This window comes from Carassius auratus, chromosome 5 (genome assembly GCF_003368295.1).
Source record: "Carassius auratus strain Wakin chromosome 5, ASM336829v1, whole genome shotgun sequence".
Taxonomy (NCBI): Eukaryota; Metazoa; Chordata; class Actinopteri; order Cypriniformes; family Cyprinidae; genus Carassius; species Carassius auratus.
Genome location: NC_039247.1, coordinates 21057815 through 21075380, shown reverse-complemented (window position 1 = coordinate 21075380; position 17566 = coordinate 21057815). Strand labels below are relative to the sequence as shown.

General features: G+C 41.5%; 1 protein-coding gene across 1 annotated transcript; it reads left to right on the top strand.

The window, feature by feature from the left end:
* The first annotated feature begins 9439 nt into the window (after positions 1-9439).
* On the top strand, positions 9440-12273 carry LOC113080776 (monocarboxylate transporter 2-like). The gene is made up of 2 exons (XM_026252836.1): positions 9440-9949; positions 11300-12273. Exons 1-2 carry the CDS (start codon positions 9829-9831, stop codon positions 12139-12141), a joined length of 963 nt encoding a protein of 320 aa, XP_026108621.1. The 5' UTR covers positions 9440-9828; the 3' UTR covers positions 12142-12273.
* Positions 12274-17566: the final 5293 nt, after the last annotated feature.

Below are 17566 nucleotides of genomic sequence, written 5' to 3'. Positions count from 1 at the left end.
GAGAGATTTGGGGCTGTTACCAAACAAATAAAAATCATTGTCAACAAAATTGCAAAGGGAACACAGAAGCTGCATCTGAAGTGACATTTAGATGGATATACAATACAGACCAAAAGTTTGGACACACTTTCTCATTCGTAGAGTTTTCTTTATTTTCATGACTATGAAAATTGTAGATTCACACTGAAGGCATCAAAACTATGAATTAACACGTGAAATTATATGCATAACAAAAAATATTTTTCCTATTGTAGGTTCTTCAAAGTATCCACCTTTTGCTTTGATTACTGCTTTGCACACTCTTGGCATTCTCTTGATGAGCTTCAAGAGGTAGTCACCTGAAATGGTCTTCCAACAGTCTTGAAGGAGTTCCCCAAAAGATGTTTAGCACTTGTTGGTCCTTTAGCCTTCTGTCTGCGGTCCAGCTCACTCCTAAACCATCTCGATTGGGTTCAGGTCCGGTGACTGTGGAGGCCAGGTCATCTGGTGCAGCACCCCATCACTCTCCTTCTCGATCAAATAGCCCTTGATGCCTTCAGTGTGACTCTACAATTTTCATAGTCATGAAAATAAAGAAAACTCTCTGAATGAGAAGGTGTGTCCAAACTTTTGGTCTGTATTGTATATACACGTCTTGTTTAATGCAAGACGTGAATGCTTTACCTGCAGTTACAAATACATAAATAATATTTTGATATTTTAATTCTAAAACATTTAATACTGTTATTTTAAATTATTTCAAAAAATAAATAAAAAGGTACTTTACCATGTGAATTACAAAAAACGCCAGCAGGTGGCAGCAAGACACTGTTAATAAGAGAATCATTGCAATTGAACCAAATCATTTTAAAGGTTGATTCATTCAGGAACAAAACCCGTCATGTTTTTCAGAGATTCAAAACAGTGCTGTGGCTTTGTTTGGAACCATTGTTGTTGGCGAAATAGAGCAACAACAACAAAAAAATCTCTTAATATTAACTATATATTTATAAAATTATATAATATTTATTTATTATTCATATAAATAGTTATTGAGCTGTTATATAAAATCAATATCACATTTGAGATTTTTGCGAAAAAATAATTGCACTCTTGCACTCTATATGAAATGTTGTAAATATATACTTTTTCTGCCACCCATATCTTGAATTTTGGGAGGATTCTAAATGCATTTTATTAGACTGAACCAATCATTGAAAGAACACACTCTAAATGAGCATTCAGTCTAGCTAGTGTTGAAGCACTCATAACTCCTCTTATAATCAATGAAGCTGTCCATACATGGTGTGATATTAAATTAATCTCTAATTTACATCGAATTTACATCGAATCGAACCCATTATTTTCATGCCAGAACACTATCCTGCTATGCCAGACCATGTTAACTGGCCAAACATACCCATAATTCATTGCGTTCTGATGACGTTGCCACCCAGTTGGTCACATGTGTTAGCGATCTATATAAACTCCAAAGTATCACTGCTTTGGTGAGACTTGGAAGACTGCAGCGACGCACAGCGAGTACTCAATAAAGAGTAACTTCTGTATGAAAGATATCCTAATGTCCCCTGGTTTTTGTTTCTGAGTTCCCAAACATACATACGCACTTTGTTGCTTATGATGAGGGAATTCGCAAGTTTCATTCTGAACAAAACTCTGGGGTTCAGCGATGACTAATCTGAACGCCTCTGATTGGCTACTGCATTCCTAAGCTCAACAGAATCGTGTGTGATTGGTTATAATGAGCAACGCTGCAAAAAGGCATACAGATAAAATATGATAGTAGGAAATATAAATAGGTCTAACTTTAATACAGCAAACAAATTTTCATTTTAAGTATAAAAGTTTTATTGGAAAAAAGGGGACCCACCAAGTATATTTGTTTGGGTGTTATGGGGGGTCCCTTAATGCTTATGGGAGGTTCTGGACCCCCAGCCCCACTTCAATTTGAGCTCTTCCTTATCTACTTTCTGCTGGCTAGTACCAGTTTCCATCACACCAACTGACCCTCTAAACTGGTAGTGTGTTATTGCACCAGTTTCTGAAATAAAACTGATCCAAGTATAACAAGCTTAAGTTAACAAAAGCAGCAAGTCAAACATTCTCCTTGCATTATGTTTCAAAATGTAAACAGATCAGTCATTTCCCATGATTCAAAGTTAGAAGTTTGAACAACGTTTTTACTCCTATCATCGTCATTTTGGCATTCACATTGTGTTATTTTGAATCACATTAGAACAGATATAGAATGACATATGTGAATGCATTTTAATCTATTATGATTTGCTTTGCTTTTTACATGTTAGTAAAGACCCTACCCAATATAACATTTATGGACATTTAAATAGCATAATTTAGAAATTTTAGTTTGAAGGAATCTTTTGTAACAAAGAAAAAATTGTTATTTTGAATTTGGTAGGAAACTGAATTTGTGATTTGTATTTATTTCCTTATTGTGACTCATATCAGACCAATACAGCTTCTCCGGTGAGAGAAAAATAAATAATCGATGGTGGGACTTAATTGGGAATTAATTAATTGGGAATTGTTGTATGTTGTCGCTTCCTAATCTGCTTAAGTTCACAATTTTTAGGTCCAAGCACTTTATCAGATTCCAAACCAAACAACATATATGGTGCTAATACACACATGGTGTGCTGTAATGCTTCCAGAAATCATGATTCTAAACTTTAATTGTCATTGATCATTTATGAATCATTCAAATATTGGTGACCGGGACACAGTGAATGACTAGAATACACCACAACTTTTTAGAAGCTTAGCTTTCAATGAATAAATGTTCAGTTGGCTTGCCATACGGAAGAGTTTTGGGCAGGTAGGCAGACAGAAGGGTTGTAGCCAACCTCGTTCAAGTTTATAAATGGAGCATTTGTCTGTGGCATCATCACCACACTGCTACAACTATTATATTGAGCAGCATTAGGAGGACCCGAATAAGGACAGGACGGGACAACAGGTTGGTCGCACCTCTGGTGTAAGTAATTTACCTAACATGGATGTAGAACAGGATTTTAAAACACTGAAAGTATGTACATCATTAATCCTTGATAGAGAATTATCTATCAGAATAGCAGCAGAAATCAATCAACCTGGTTTACAACACTGTGGCATAAGATATGCAATACAGTATAAACAATTAAAATGCAGAATATGTAGGGAACCGGGGCTTGTTGTCACGCACATATTTGGTTTTATTTTTAAATGCCCATTTCTGTATATATTAGCATAATACACGAAACCTTGATATCCATGAAGAATACTCTTATCCTGAGAACAACCTCTCTCACAAAATATCTAACTTCAGTTTAGAGCTGATTCTGGCCTATAAAATAGGCCTAAAAAAGACCTTAAAGGGGTCACATGACATAGCTAAAAAATTATTTAGTTTATTCTGTGTAATGAAATGTGTTTATAAAGTTTAAGATAAAAAAAAAAAAACTGTTTCTCCTCTATGCCCTGTCTTTCTGAAACGTGTTGATTTTTACAAAGCTCATCGTTCTGAAAAGCGATATGTGCTCTGATTAGCCAGAAACCATGTCCACATGTCCGACAAATGACAAACATCAATAACATTATAATGAAAGCGAGTAAAGAAGGCTCCCTTTAAAATCACTGAATTTGTGAATTAATGAAACTTTGTGTGCACTTTGTTGATATCATATCAATCAATAATAAGATTAAACTAGGGCTGGGTGTATATATATATATATATATATATATATATATATATATATATATATATATATATATATATATATATATATACAGTATTGTTCAAAATAATAGCAGTACAATGTGACTAACCAGAATAATCCAGGTTTTTAGTATATTTGTTATTGCTACGTGACAAACATGTTACTGTCACACCTGGACTCATTTAGTGTGTTTTTGCCCGTGACCCAGTTTGTGTCTTCGGTGTTTAGTTTGATTAGTTCCCAGGTGTGTCTATTATCTTCCTCATGTGTTCCATGTCCCTGTTAATTTAGTTATTCCATCCACCTGTGTTTCCCCATTATCCTCTGTACATAAGCCTTTACCTTTCAGTTCTGTTTTGTCGGGTCTCCTCACTCGATCCTAACTCACTCACTTATGTGTGTCTACCGCTGTGCTCCATGAGTTGAATATATTAAAAGCCTTATTTCGTTTATCCTCGGCTCCGTGTTTCTTCCGGCAGCACAAACCGTGACAGAAGACCCGACCTAAAAAATGAAAGTATAAAACTGCGTGTTTTCCCCTCCGTTTTGCTTTCGTTTTTTCACAGTCTTTTCGTAGTTTCTATGGATCCCCTCTATCGCCCCGAATTCCTCATCCTCCTGCTGGAGCAGGAAGGACGTTCTCTCAAGGACCATACCAGACGGTTTCTTCTATTAGCTAATGCCACCAGCTACCCGGACGATGCGCTCTGCACCTTCTACAACACCAGCTTGAACTCCAAGTGCAGAGCGTTGTCGCCCGAAGATGGTCCTCGGGGGGATTTCGCCGCATATGTGGAGTGGACTCTGGCGAGAAATGGCTCATCTTTCACCGTCAGCCCCATAGAGGATCTCGCCAGTCCCACTCCCTACCCAGAGACCAGCCAGCCACCAACTCGCTACACGGAGCCAGAGCCCACCGCAGCCGCAGAGCCCGAGCCATCCACTGACAGGGAACAGGATCTCGAGAGCGCGACTGACCAGGTGTGTGAGCCGGCAACACCATGCATCGTGGGAGTCCTCGTGGAGATCGAGGGCGTGGAGGAAAGCCCTGCCCACACTCCTGCGACTGAGGGTGAGCTGTATGCAGTCTCTGAAAGTCATATGGAGCAAGTTCTGGATCTGATGGACTGGTCTATGGAGGTAATCCCTAATTTTCCTGTTTCCCCGCTGGTTCCGTCCAGCCCTGATTCCCCTGTATACTCTCTCAGTCTCCCACCCCTACCTCCTCCAGTCATTTCCTCTGCTCCATTTCCGCTGGTTCCATCCAGCCATGAATTTTCTGCTCCATTTCCGCTGGTTCCGCCCAGCCCTGAGTTTTCTGTTTCTCCGCTGGTTCCGCCCAGCCCTGAATCTTCTGTGTCTCCGCTGGTTCCGCCCAGCTCTGAATCTTCTGTGTCTCCGCTGGTTCCGCCCAGCCATGAATCTTCTGTGTCTCCGCTGGTTCCGCCCAGCCATGATTTTTCTGTGTCTCCGCTGGTTCCGCCCAGCCCTGAATCATCTGTGTCTCTGCTGGTTCCACCCAGCCCTGAATCTTCTGTGTCTCCTGTATTCCCTCCCAGCCTCCCTCTCCCACCTCCTCCCAAACCTGCTGGTCCCTCTACTCCACTTTCGCTGGTTCTGTCCGGCCCTGATCCTCCTGTCCTTCCTCCCATCCTTCTCCTCTCTCCTCCTAGACCAGCCAGTTCCTCGTCATCCCTGCTGGTGCCAGTCAGTCCCGCAGCTCACCCTCAGTCCGCGCCATCGGGGCGCGGTGGTTCGCCGCTGGACTGCCAGTCTCCAGCTCCGCCTTGGCGCGTTAAGGCCCTGTCTCCGCCTCCAGCCTCCGAGCCCTGGACTCCTCCTCGGTCCTTCGACCCAGCGGCTCCGCCTTGGCTCTTAGCTCCCTCGTCTCCACCGTGGCCTGTCATCCCACCTGCTCCACCGGGCTCCCTCATCCCTCCGGCTCCACCTTGGTCAGTCGTCGATCATCCGCCGCCTCGGGACTCCACTCCTCCGGTTCCACCTCGTCATTCCATCCCTCTGGCTCTGTCAGGCTCCTCCTTCCCTCCGGTTCCACCTCCATCCTCGGTCGCTCCGGCTCCACAGCGGTCTGCCAGGACCCCGCCTCCGCCTTGGTCGCCTGAGCCTTCTGCTCCACCTAGGCCCTCCGGAACCTCGACGTCCCCCTGGCTCTGCGGCTGTGCTGCTCCATCTTGGGCTCCTCACCCACCGGTGCAGTCTCCGCCTGTCGGCCCCCTGGTGTCGTCGACCCCTCCTTCACCATGGCTCCTCCCGCCGTCGACTCCACCTTGGATCTCCGTCCTGGCTGGTCTCTGGTGGACCATCTGGCTCCTCCTGCTCCTGTCTCCTCCCTGGCTCTTTCCTCCGTGGTCCCTGTCTGCTGGCCCCCTCCTGGGAGTCCGTCCTCCACTGGAACCTCCTCCCAAGTTCCCACCCATGCCTCCCTCGGTTGTTTCTACGGTGCGAGGACGCACCTGCCGGGAGGGGGGAGTACTGTCACACCTGGACTCATTTAGTGTGTTTTTGCCCGTGACCCAGTTTGTGTCTTCGGTGTTTAGTTTGATTAGTTCCCAGGTGTGTCTATTATCTTCCTCATGTGTTCCATGTCCCTGTTAATTTAGTTATTCCATCCACCTGTGTTTCCCCATTATCCTCTGTACATAAGCCTTTACCTTTCAGTTCTGTTTTGTCGGGTCTCCTCACTTGATACTAACTCACTCACTTATGTGTGTCTACCGCTGTGCTCCATGAGTTGAATATATTAAAAGCCTTATTTCGTTTATCCTCGGCTCCGTGTTTCTTCCGGCAGCGCAAACCGTGACAGTTACAAACATGTGCAGTAGATTCTTAGAAGAAAAACAAGAACCAGCCTTCATGATATGCACGCTCGTAAGGCTGTGCAATTGGGCAATTGGTCAATTAGTTGAAAGAAGTGTGTTCAAAAGAATAGCAGTGTCTGCTGTTGACTGTACAAACTCAAAACTATTTTGCACAAACATTTTTGTTTCTAGGATTCAGCAATCATGTGAATCACTAAACTAAAATGAAGTTTTATGACCACAGTTTTTTTTAAACTGCTTCACATATTTGTGGCATGGAGTCAACCAACTTTTGGCACCTCTCAGCTGTTATTCCACTTCATGATTCTTTAACAACATTCCACAACTCATTTACATTTCTTGGTTTTGCTTTAGAAACATAATTTTTGATATCACCCCACAAGTTCCCGATTGGATTAAGGTCCGGGGATTGGGCTGGCCACTCCGTATCATTAATTTTGTTGGTTTGGAACCAAGACTTTGTTCGTTTACTAGTGTGTTTGGGGTCATTATTTTGTTGAAACAACCATGTTTCAACCAAATGTTTAGTTAATTTATTAAATTAAAATTATAATGTAATTATATAATTAGCATTTGCCATTTCCTACACTAGTTTTAATATGTAAATTGAAAACTTATTTTATGTTTTATAAGTTGCAAAATTAAAATAAAATTGTATTACCAAAATAGATAACCGGTAGATATGTTTAACATGTCCAAGCAAAAACTGTAGCAAAATTATAATTTAAATGCAATTTTTCCTAAATGCATTTAAACTTATGGGTAGGACACTTGAGATTGCATTTTCATTGTGCTACCATGAGATAATTGTAGCAAAATGCAGTGTGAATTTCAAAATGCAGTCTGAGCCAAAAGTGCATAATGTAATTAAAGTCGGTGTGGATTTGAAAATGCATTCTGAGCCAATTCGGTTGTTAAGTGATGACGTAAGATGTGATGTTTTCGGGTCCAAGCCTCAACTTGCTTCACTTGAGAATACGACCTCAGCAGCCGTTTATGAGCACTGTTTATTCATATTAATCATTTAAGCTAAACGCTTTCAATCACAAAATGCTTTCACCACAACGAACAGTAAACACATGAATACATGACATGAATACAGTAAGAGCTTCATTGTGCAGCATAACAGCGTAACCTTCATTATCACGGCTGTTTGGGCAAGAGTGCAGATATACTCGCGTTGTGTGATTGACAGCTCCGAACAAAATAAAGGGAGCTTTTTTTGATCACAATTTAAATAACAGATTTGTTTCATGCTATTAAGAGAAACAACGTGAAGTTGATCGTTTAGTCACTGCTTGATTCACTAATGCATAAGCAGTATTAAACTTTTTAGAAAGAAAGTCTGTGGGAGCTTGAATAATTAGCTTCACGTCAGAAATCACAAGTCACAGATCAGGCAGTAATGAACACTGTTACTCACTGTTTGTGGCAGTGCTTTCAAATCCATATCGTAAAAGTCTGTTTGTAATGCCTGTGCTGACATTGCGACTGAATTAAATGTAAATGTTTGGGTGGACAAAGCAGAGAAGGGGGAGGTAACCTTTCCCCTTATGACGACATAAGGGGAAGATTCCAGATCGGCCCGGCTGAGCTCTCGTTTTCTCAAAGGCAGAGCAGGACACCCAGGGCTTGGTTTACACCTATCGAAATTTCTAGCCACTGATAAACAGGCTAGGGAAACTCATATTAATGTTAAAAAACCTCATAAAGGGAAATTTCCATGCCGTGTGACCTTTAAAAGTATGCATCATCATTTTGAAATCCACTCTAAATCTGACCGGGAGCCAGTGCAGAGATTCTAACACTGGAGTAATATGACCTATAGTCATGAATCCTAATATGAATCCTAGTCACAGTTAATTTAATTTTGTACATATTGCAATTTATTAAGTGTAGATTTAGAAGAGTGTTACAATAGTCCAACCGTGAGATGACAAAGGAACTGATCAGCATTTCCGTGACTAAAATGTAACATAGGACGTAATCTTGCAATATATCTGAAGTGGAAAAAAGAGGTTTTAACACTGCTCTGGACAAAAGAATCAAAAGACATAGTTGCATCAAAGATAACTCCAAAGTTCTTCACTTGACTTTGGATTTCCAAGACAGAGCCGTCAAGAGTCAGGGACAGACAACCAGCTTTAGAAATTTGATAACGGGAACCAATGAGCATAGCTTCAGTTTTACCACCGTTCAAATACAAACAATTATTATCCATCCATATTTTAATCTCAGATATGTAGTCAGACAAATAAGCATCGTCAAGGCGCTCATGAGGTTTTGAATGTATATAAATCTGCATGTCGTTTGCATACAAATGGTAATGAAGGCCAAAGCGGTCTCAAAAGGTGCCCTAATTATGTGAAAAATAATGCATTTTTAAACGAAAAATTAACACATGTTAGACTGCACCCCATAAACACAATCAAGTCTAGAATAAAAAAAAAACAGTGAACCAGTGAAATAAATACTAACATTCAGCACAACGCATTAAATTGATCAAAAGTGACATTAAAGAAATATACAATGTAACAAAATATTTCTATTTTAAATAAATCAAAGAATTGAAAGTTCAAAAGAAGGGAATACAGCCTAGATCATTGGTTGAAATACTTGATTTGGTAAAAACTAAATAATGCAAAATAAATAAATAAATAAAGCTAGACATAAGTAATAAAACTAATAAAAATGAAACAAATATATATTAAAATGGAAAATATATATATATATATATATATATAAAAAGATAATTCAAAATATGAATTAATGCTATCTAACTATAATAGCAGTCTGTAAATAATATTAAAATAACTCTGGTATAGAGTTACATACCCCATTTTTGAAATTCTGCAGCAATATTTAACAGGTGAGAATCCACTGGCAGATTCAGCATGGAGAGGTACTTGAGCGATCCACCGGATGGTGGCTATGGCTGGGTCGTGGTCACCTCGGCCTTCTTCATCATGGGCCTGACCACTGCTGTTATTAAAAACTACGGCCTGTTTTTCCTTGAAATCCAAAGTCACTACAATGTCCTTACCAGTACTACCTCATGGGTGACCTCGACCACTATTGCTATGTTTCATTTGGGAGGTGAGGAATACTTTAATGTACTATCTTTTTCATTTAATTATCCAAATAAATTGAATGAATACTCTCAGAACAGGTATAACAAATTGTCTGAAACTGACATTTAATGATGACTCTAGACCTGCATAGAGAGACTTGTTTTTCTCATCTGTTTAGCTCCTCTTGCCAGTGCTCTCAGTATGCACCTGTCCCAGCGCGCTGTTATCATGGTCGGAGGGCTTCTGGCTGCCTCAGGAATGATTATCGCCTCTTTGGGCCTCAGTCTGCTTTGGATGTATCTGTCTATGGGTGTACTACAAGGTAACTTGTATAATTATGCAATTACAGCACACAGTGCTTTTGTCATTCATACAAGTGAAGGAAAATCTTATGCTGTGTTGAAAGCAGTAAGCCATCATGGTGTTATATTAATTTATGTTATGTTTATGATAATAAGTAAATTATATAAAATACATCATATATTATGTTGTTTTTTAATACATTGTTTTACAACATGTAGTTTTGGCTTTTAATTTTTTTTATTTAAAGCATCACTATGTAACTTTTTCTGTGTTCAAAATTTGCTAATTACATGTAAGTATTGATTGACATGAATCGCCATATACATAAACTTGGAGAAGTAGTTCCAGTTAGCGTGTTCCTCCGCGGGATGCGTGCAGTTCGGTTTATTAACCACTAGTGTGCCAAAATGTACATAGTGTTGCTTTAATGAATGCTGTGCACTGTTGTATGCACTACCATATATAAATGAATTCAATTTGACGTGCGGTCTTTATGTAGTAGAGTAGTATGTTATTCTATGATGCTCACTTTACCTTAATCTAATCCAGAAACAAGCTGTATTATACAGTATTTCATAAATTAGTTATCTACGGTATGGATGAATGTGTGTGTCACTTAAAAATAAATGATCAAATTATTATTTAAAAATAATATTTTCTAATTGACAAACATACATATTTAAAAGATTATTTTAATATGTTGGATTATTTATTTATTTATTCCAAAGAATATACCTTTTTTTTTTCAAAGAATTTCATACTTTTATTCAGCAGGGGTCCTTTAAAGTAATTAAATGTGACAGTAAAGACATTTATAATGTTACAAAAGATTTCTATTTCAAATAAATACTGTTCTTTTGTATTCATAAAACAAACCAGAAAGCTAAATGTACTGTGATTTCCACAAAAAAAAGGTTGGTTTCATCACTGATAAAAATAATAAATGTTTTTAGGTACCCAATCAGCATATTAGCATGATTACGCAAGGATCATGTGACACTGAAGACTGGAGAAATGATGCTGAAAATTAAGCTCTCCAATCACAGGAATTAATTACATTTGAAATATATTCAAATATAAAATCACTATTTTTGTAAAAAAAAAAAAATCACAGTCTCACACACACACACACACACACACACACACACACACACACACACACACACACACACACACACATATATATATATATATATATATAGTAATAATTGTAATAATTTGAACTGTATCACTATTATTATTTATTATTATTTATTTGTTTATTTTTATTTAATGTTTTTATCAAATATATGCACCAATGATGAGTATAAGAGATATTCCAAAAAATAAATAAATACTTCTGAACTCAATGTTTTTTTTTATGATTTAGGTCTTGGCATCTCATTTTCTTGGATACAAGCTAACAGCATGGTCAGCCATTATTTCAAACACTGGCGTCCCATTGCCTATGCTATTGCTAGTTCTGGAGAGTGCGTCTTTGCCATGGGATTCAGCCCATTTTTCCAGTGGCTTATCAACAGCTATTCTTGGCAAGGGGCTCTACTCATCATTGGTGGTCTTCAGCTGAATCTGTGTGTGTGTGGTTCTCTGATGAAATCCCTCCCAGCTGCACAAACCTCTACCCAAGACAACTCGGTGCTGGACACAAAAGAGGAAAGCAGGAAATCAAAAAAAGCCACTTTCCAGTGCTCTCTCATTCAGAGGCCTGAGCTGCTGCTATATATCATGTTTGCCATCTTGGCTGCAGCAGGTTTCTTCATCCCACCTCTGTTTCTAGTGCCCTATGCCAATAGTTTGGGCATGGAGCAGTTCTGGGCGGCCTCGGCTCTGTCAGTGCTGGCATTAGCAGACCTGCTGGGCAGACTGGCATGTGGATGGGTGGCTAACCTGCGACTCGTGAGAAACCTGAAGCTGCTGTCCATGGTGGTCACTGTGCTGGGGGTGGTGCTACTACTGCTTCCCATCGCACAGAGCTACTGGAGTATCCTAGTCTTTTCGTCACTCTATGGCTTCCTGTTCGGCTGCGTGGTGGCCATCCATGTGACAAGTATCGTGGATATTGTTGGACTGGAGGGCTTTGATAGCGCTCTAGGGCTCTTCATGCTGTTCCGGAGCTCTGGAGGATTTTTGGGCCCACCTGCTGCAGGTCAGTGCATGTCTTTAACTTTCAGGCATATCAGACTAAAGGTGCTTTCACACCAAGAGCGCTAGCTATAAAGATAACTATAACAATAACTATATTAATGTCCAAACCAATGAATGATAGTAGTATGTTTATAAGCACATGCTGCCGTTTTAGAGGAGTACAACATGAGAAACAAAATTTCCCTTGATCGTTTGACACAGAAGAGGTCTTTGTATGCTTAATACATCCTGCAAGTTTCATAACTCAAAATGTAAACTCAAAATTCTCATCAGAAATAAAAAAAAAAAAAAAGCATTTATGTAACAACCCTTAGAAAACTTGTTTTTGATCAGAGGGACAAGGTGAAATCCCCTGGGCACAATCGTTTGCATATGACTGCCTCCAGAGCAAGACAACTACGCCTATTTTTGCAACATTGCATCGTTGTCACGCACACAGGTGTGACACAATGTCATGCAGATGATGTGCCATTCCTGGTTGTGGAAAAACAACACTGCCGAAGGACCCAGACGTCAGGAAAAAATTTAATCAGTTTATTTGTAGCGAACATCCCAGTCACGTCAGTGCTAATTCACACATGTTTTCAGTATATTTCACTGTTTTGAGGACAAATCTCAGTAAAATGCTGGCTTCGCCAGTTTTTAGTGAGCTAACCCTAAATAATTCAATCAACATTTATTTATTTATTTACTAAATGTGTAAAAATGTATTAATGTATTTTTTATTAATTAATGTATTGTGTTTTGTGTTGCATCAGTATGACAATGGAAAGCCAAAGTTTAAATATATAAAGATATTGTCAGGGTTTTGCACTTGTTTTTGTTTCTTGTGTTTAGTGTCAGCACATGGCCTTGTTAGTTATTTTCTCAGTGACTACGTTTACAAGCTGTTAAAATTCGGGTTATGGTCGGGTTAAGGTCACTATTCGGGTTTCTGAAACATTCGGGATAACCTGTTTACATGCGTGAGCAGAGAGAGTTACTCCTGTATACATGGAATGTGTAATCAGTCGCCAATATCCCAATGTAAACGCACGGTTAGCATCTGGACGTACGGACAACATTAAGACGCAATATGCATCATTTCCGAGTCTTCTTCCTGTATCCAAAGACAACAACAACAACAGCAGCAGCAGGCGGATAATGAATAGTTTGGGGCAGATAGCACACACTAATAAAGAAATTGGTCTCCTCCTCGCTCCAAAAGTGTGGTGCTGTGCTGCGTCTCGCCATGTTAATCTCAACTTGTTTACCTCCGCTATACTGCATGCAGGCTTTTTTATGCGCCGTCTTTACTCAAAAGACCAAGATTACTTGCGAATAGAACATGCGCAGAACACATATTTTGACAAGACCAAATATTCGGGTTAGAAAAGGGGTACCCCAGGTATGATATCCCGGTTTTTAAAATGAGCATATCCAGGTTTTTGCCAGTGTTTACATGGCCGTGCGCGACCGGGTTATTGCTAATATTCCAGTTTTGAACGGGTTATTGGCTGCATGTAAACATAGTCATTCATGTACTCCTTTACCCCCTCCTCCTTGTTTCCTCTTTACCACACCCTCTTGTTAGCCTAGTTGGTCCAATTGTGCTCACCTGTCCCTTATGTATTTTCCTCACTATTTATAGTGCACGTCTCCGTTCTCTCCATCAGGGAATGAGTGTTATGTACGTAACCGAGACATTCCCTATCTGTCGGTCACTACAAGTTATGTCGACCGACAAATGGTGTCTTATGGAAAACGCCACAACCTGAACCTCGTCACAACCCTGTGGCGCTGCAATTGTTGACAAGCCCTGCCGTGCCACAAAAGCTACGCTTAAGGTCGTAACCTTCCCAAAGCCCCAGCGCAAATTCACTGACCTTGGTACCGAAGGGGCCAAAGGGTGAGTACATCGCTGCTGGAGAAGGCCACGCTGCTGTTCCGCCCACATAAAGTTAATGGAAGGGATTTCAACCTTCAGAGAAAGACTGCTTCAAATCTTCCCTATTTGTTCTTTCAGCTGGCAGACAATGGGGAAGCGAGCCTTAGGAAAAGGTCGCTACGGAGACCACATCCTACCCGTAGGGAGGTGACACGTGGGTAACCGATATAGACTGACCCGGGGTCTCAGGACAATGTGAGAGTAGGCCGGCCCGAACACAAGGCACTCTTCACTTACCGAAAATGCTCGGAGGTCCCCGACCCTCTTGATGGAAGTGAGCGCGATCAGGTGCGCTGTCTTGAGAGACAGGAACTTAAGCTCGACTGAATCCAGCGGCTCAAAGGGACCCCTCTGAAGTCCCGCCAGGACAATAGAGAGGTCCCAGGAGGGAATCCTAGGAGGATGTAATCTTCTGGCACCCCTCAGGAACCTAACGATTAGGTCATGCCTCCCCAGGGACTGGCCATCTACTGCATCATGATGGGCTTCAATGGCAGCCACATACACCTTCAGGGTGGAGGGGGAGTGCCCACGCTCCAACCTTTCATGTAGGAAAGAAAGCATGACCGTGCATCTCTGGGAGTCTTCTAGGTGAAAAGAACACCAATTCGTGAACAGACTCCACTTTAGAGTATAGACCTGCCTCGTAGAAGGGGCTCTAGCCTGAGTGATAGTGTCTACCACCGCTGGGGGCAGATCACTTAGGTCTGCCGAGTGCTGTCTAGAAGCCACACGTGGAAGTTCCAGAGATCTGGATGCGGGTGCCAAATGGTGCCAAGCCCCTGAGAGAGGAGGTCTCTCCTCAGGGGGATGCGCCAGGGAGGGGCTGTCACGAGGAGCATGAGTTCTGAAAACCAGGTCCGGGTGGGCCAGTAAGGCGCAACCAACAGGGCCTGTTCCTCGTCCTCCCTGACCTTGCACAGTGTCGGAAAGTGAGCTGTTGTGAGAGCGCGTCAGCTGCACGATTGAGCTCCCCCGGGATATGGACAGCGCGCAGTGACTTGAGCCACGTCTGACTCCAGAGGAGGAGATGGCGGGCGAGTTGAGACATGAGACGTGATCGTAGACCGCCCTGTTGGTTGATGTACGAAACAGCCGCAGTGTTGTCCATGCGGACCAACACGTGCTTGTCCAGCAACAGCGGACAAAACCGTCGCAAAGCTAGATGCAGTGCCAGCAACTCCAGACAGTTGATGTGCCAAAGCAGTCGAGGTCCTGTCCAGTACCCTGAAGCTGCCTGCCCATTTCATGTCGCGCCCCAGCCCGAGTTGGAGGCATCTGTTGTGACAACAACGTGCCGGGACACTTGTTCTAAGGGCACGCCGGCCCGTAGAAAGGCAAGGTCCGACCAGGGGCTGAATAGGCGGCGACACATAGGTGTGATGGTGACACCTATGTGTATCCCGGCGCCATGCCCATCTTGGGACTCGGGAGTGCAACCAGTGCTGAAGTGGCCTCATAAGAAGCAACCCGAGAGGCGTGACTGCGGCTGGGGATGCCATATGCCCCAGGAGCCTCTGAAGGTTTGTTTTATCCATTCTGTCACAGATGGAGTTTCTGTTCCTTGCCACTGTCGCCTCTGCCTTGCTTAGTTGGGGTCACTTCATCTACAGCGATATCCTTGACTTGATTGCAAATAAATGCACAGACACTATTTAACTGAACAGACATGACATCACTGAATTCAATGATGAACTGCCTGTAACTATCATTTTGCATTATTGACACACTGTTTTTCTGATGAATGTTGTTCAGTTGCTTTGACGCAATGTAATTTTTTTAAAGCGCTATATAAATAAAGGTGACTTGACTTGTTTATGAATTTCTTCCTGTGGCCCAGGAGGGTTTTTCAATAACCCCCTAGGGTCGTTCTCAGTCAATTTTGGAACCTGGTCTAGAGGTGTCTAGTTGAATGTCCTAGTCAGAACCTCAAGTCACAGTCACAAGGGTATTCTTCCAAACCTCCCGGCCTATTTGACTTTGTTACTGAAGTTATACCAGCGACTGTTCTAGACTTTCATTTCACACCATCAGATGTCTACCCAATCAGTCGTGACAAGTCCCCCAGAGATCACTCCTGTCAAGTCCACAGATGTTGTTAAGTGTCCAGAGATCACACCTTCAGAGGTTGTCCCTACCTACTTTGTCTGTATGGCCATACAAATTGTTCCTGCCTGTCTTGTCACGCCTACAGGGGTTGTTCCTGCCAGTTGAGTCCTGGCCATAGAGGGTGTTTCTATCTGTCAAATTATGGCCATATAAAATGTTCCTGTCTGTCTTCCTGGTTCCTGTGTCTTCGAAGGTTGCCCTTGCCAGTTGGGTCATGGCCATAGAGATGGTTCCTGTCTTGACAAGTCCTGAAGTGTTGTTCTTCCTTGTCATGTCTGGGCCATACTCCTATAAAGGTTGTTCGTGCCAGTTGGGTCATGGCCATTGAAGGTGTTCCTACCTGTCAAGTTAGGAATGTATATAAAATGTTCCTGTTATGTCCTCTGAGGTAGTCCTTGTCAGTTGGGTCATAGCCATGGAGATGTGTTCCCTTTTGTCTTGTCAAGCCCACTGAGGTTGTTCCTGCTAGAATTTGTGCCCACTGAGATCATACCAGACCAGCTGTCTGCTGCTTCTGACGAGTCCCTCTGAGAATGTTCCTACTAGTTTTCAGCCATCTGAGGAGGCTATCCTATCTGTTTTGTCCCATCCTTGAAGATTGTTCCTGTTTGTCTTAAGCCCATGGAGGTTGTTCCTGCTAGAAATTGCTAAATATTTGCAAATTGCATAAAAATACCTTTCTCAACATGAATAACTCAGGCCAGAATTTCACTTTTAGTTTTTAGTGAGCTAACCCGAAATAATTTAACCAGCATTTATTAACTAGATGTGTAAAAAATAATGTGTTTTTTTTTTTATTAATGTATTGTGTTAATGTATTGTTGCATCAGTATGACAATGGAAAGCGAAAGTTTAAATATATATTTGTCAGGGTTTTGCTCTGTCACTGTTTTTGTTTCTTGTGTCTAGTGTCAGGACATGGCCTTGTTATCATCTTGACCGTGTGCTCCTCTAGCCCCTCTTTGTTTCCTCTTTACCACATCCTCTTGTTAGCCTAGTTGGTCTAATTGTGCTCACCTGCCCCTCATGTATTTTACTCCCCATTTATAGTGCACCTTACCCTTTTGTGTTTGCTGGTCCGTGGTCGTTTTCACCACCTCTGTCACTGTCTTGGTCTCGGTTTGTGGATGTGGCTGAATATGTGTCCATGTCTCCCGGCCTGGTTGGTCTTGTACTCTTGTTAGGCTAGTCCTTGTAGTTCCTTGTTCTTGTCTTGGTCCTTGTTTTAGTAATTTGTTTTGTTTTTTGCTTTTATTTGTAATATTTTAGTAATAGGGTTTGGTTTTATTATTCTGAGTTGGTTATTGTTAACTTCTTTTTGTTACTTAACCTTTTATTAGTTAATTGGTTTATATTTTCCCGTGTCTTGAGTTTAATTTGTGTTTTTGTGGAGCTTTGTCCTGTCTAGTCTTGTGTTCGAGTTCCTGTCATATCCACCCTCTGTTGCCAAAGTAT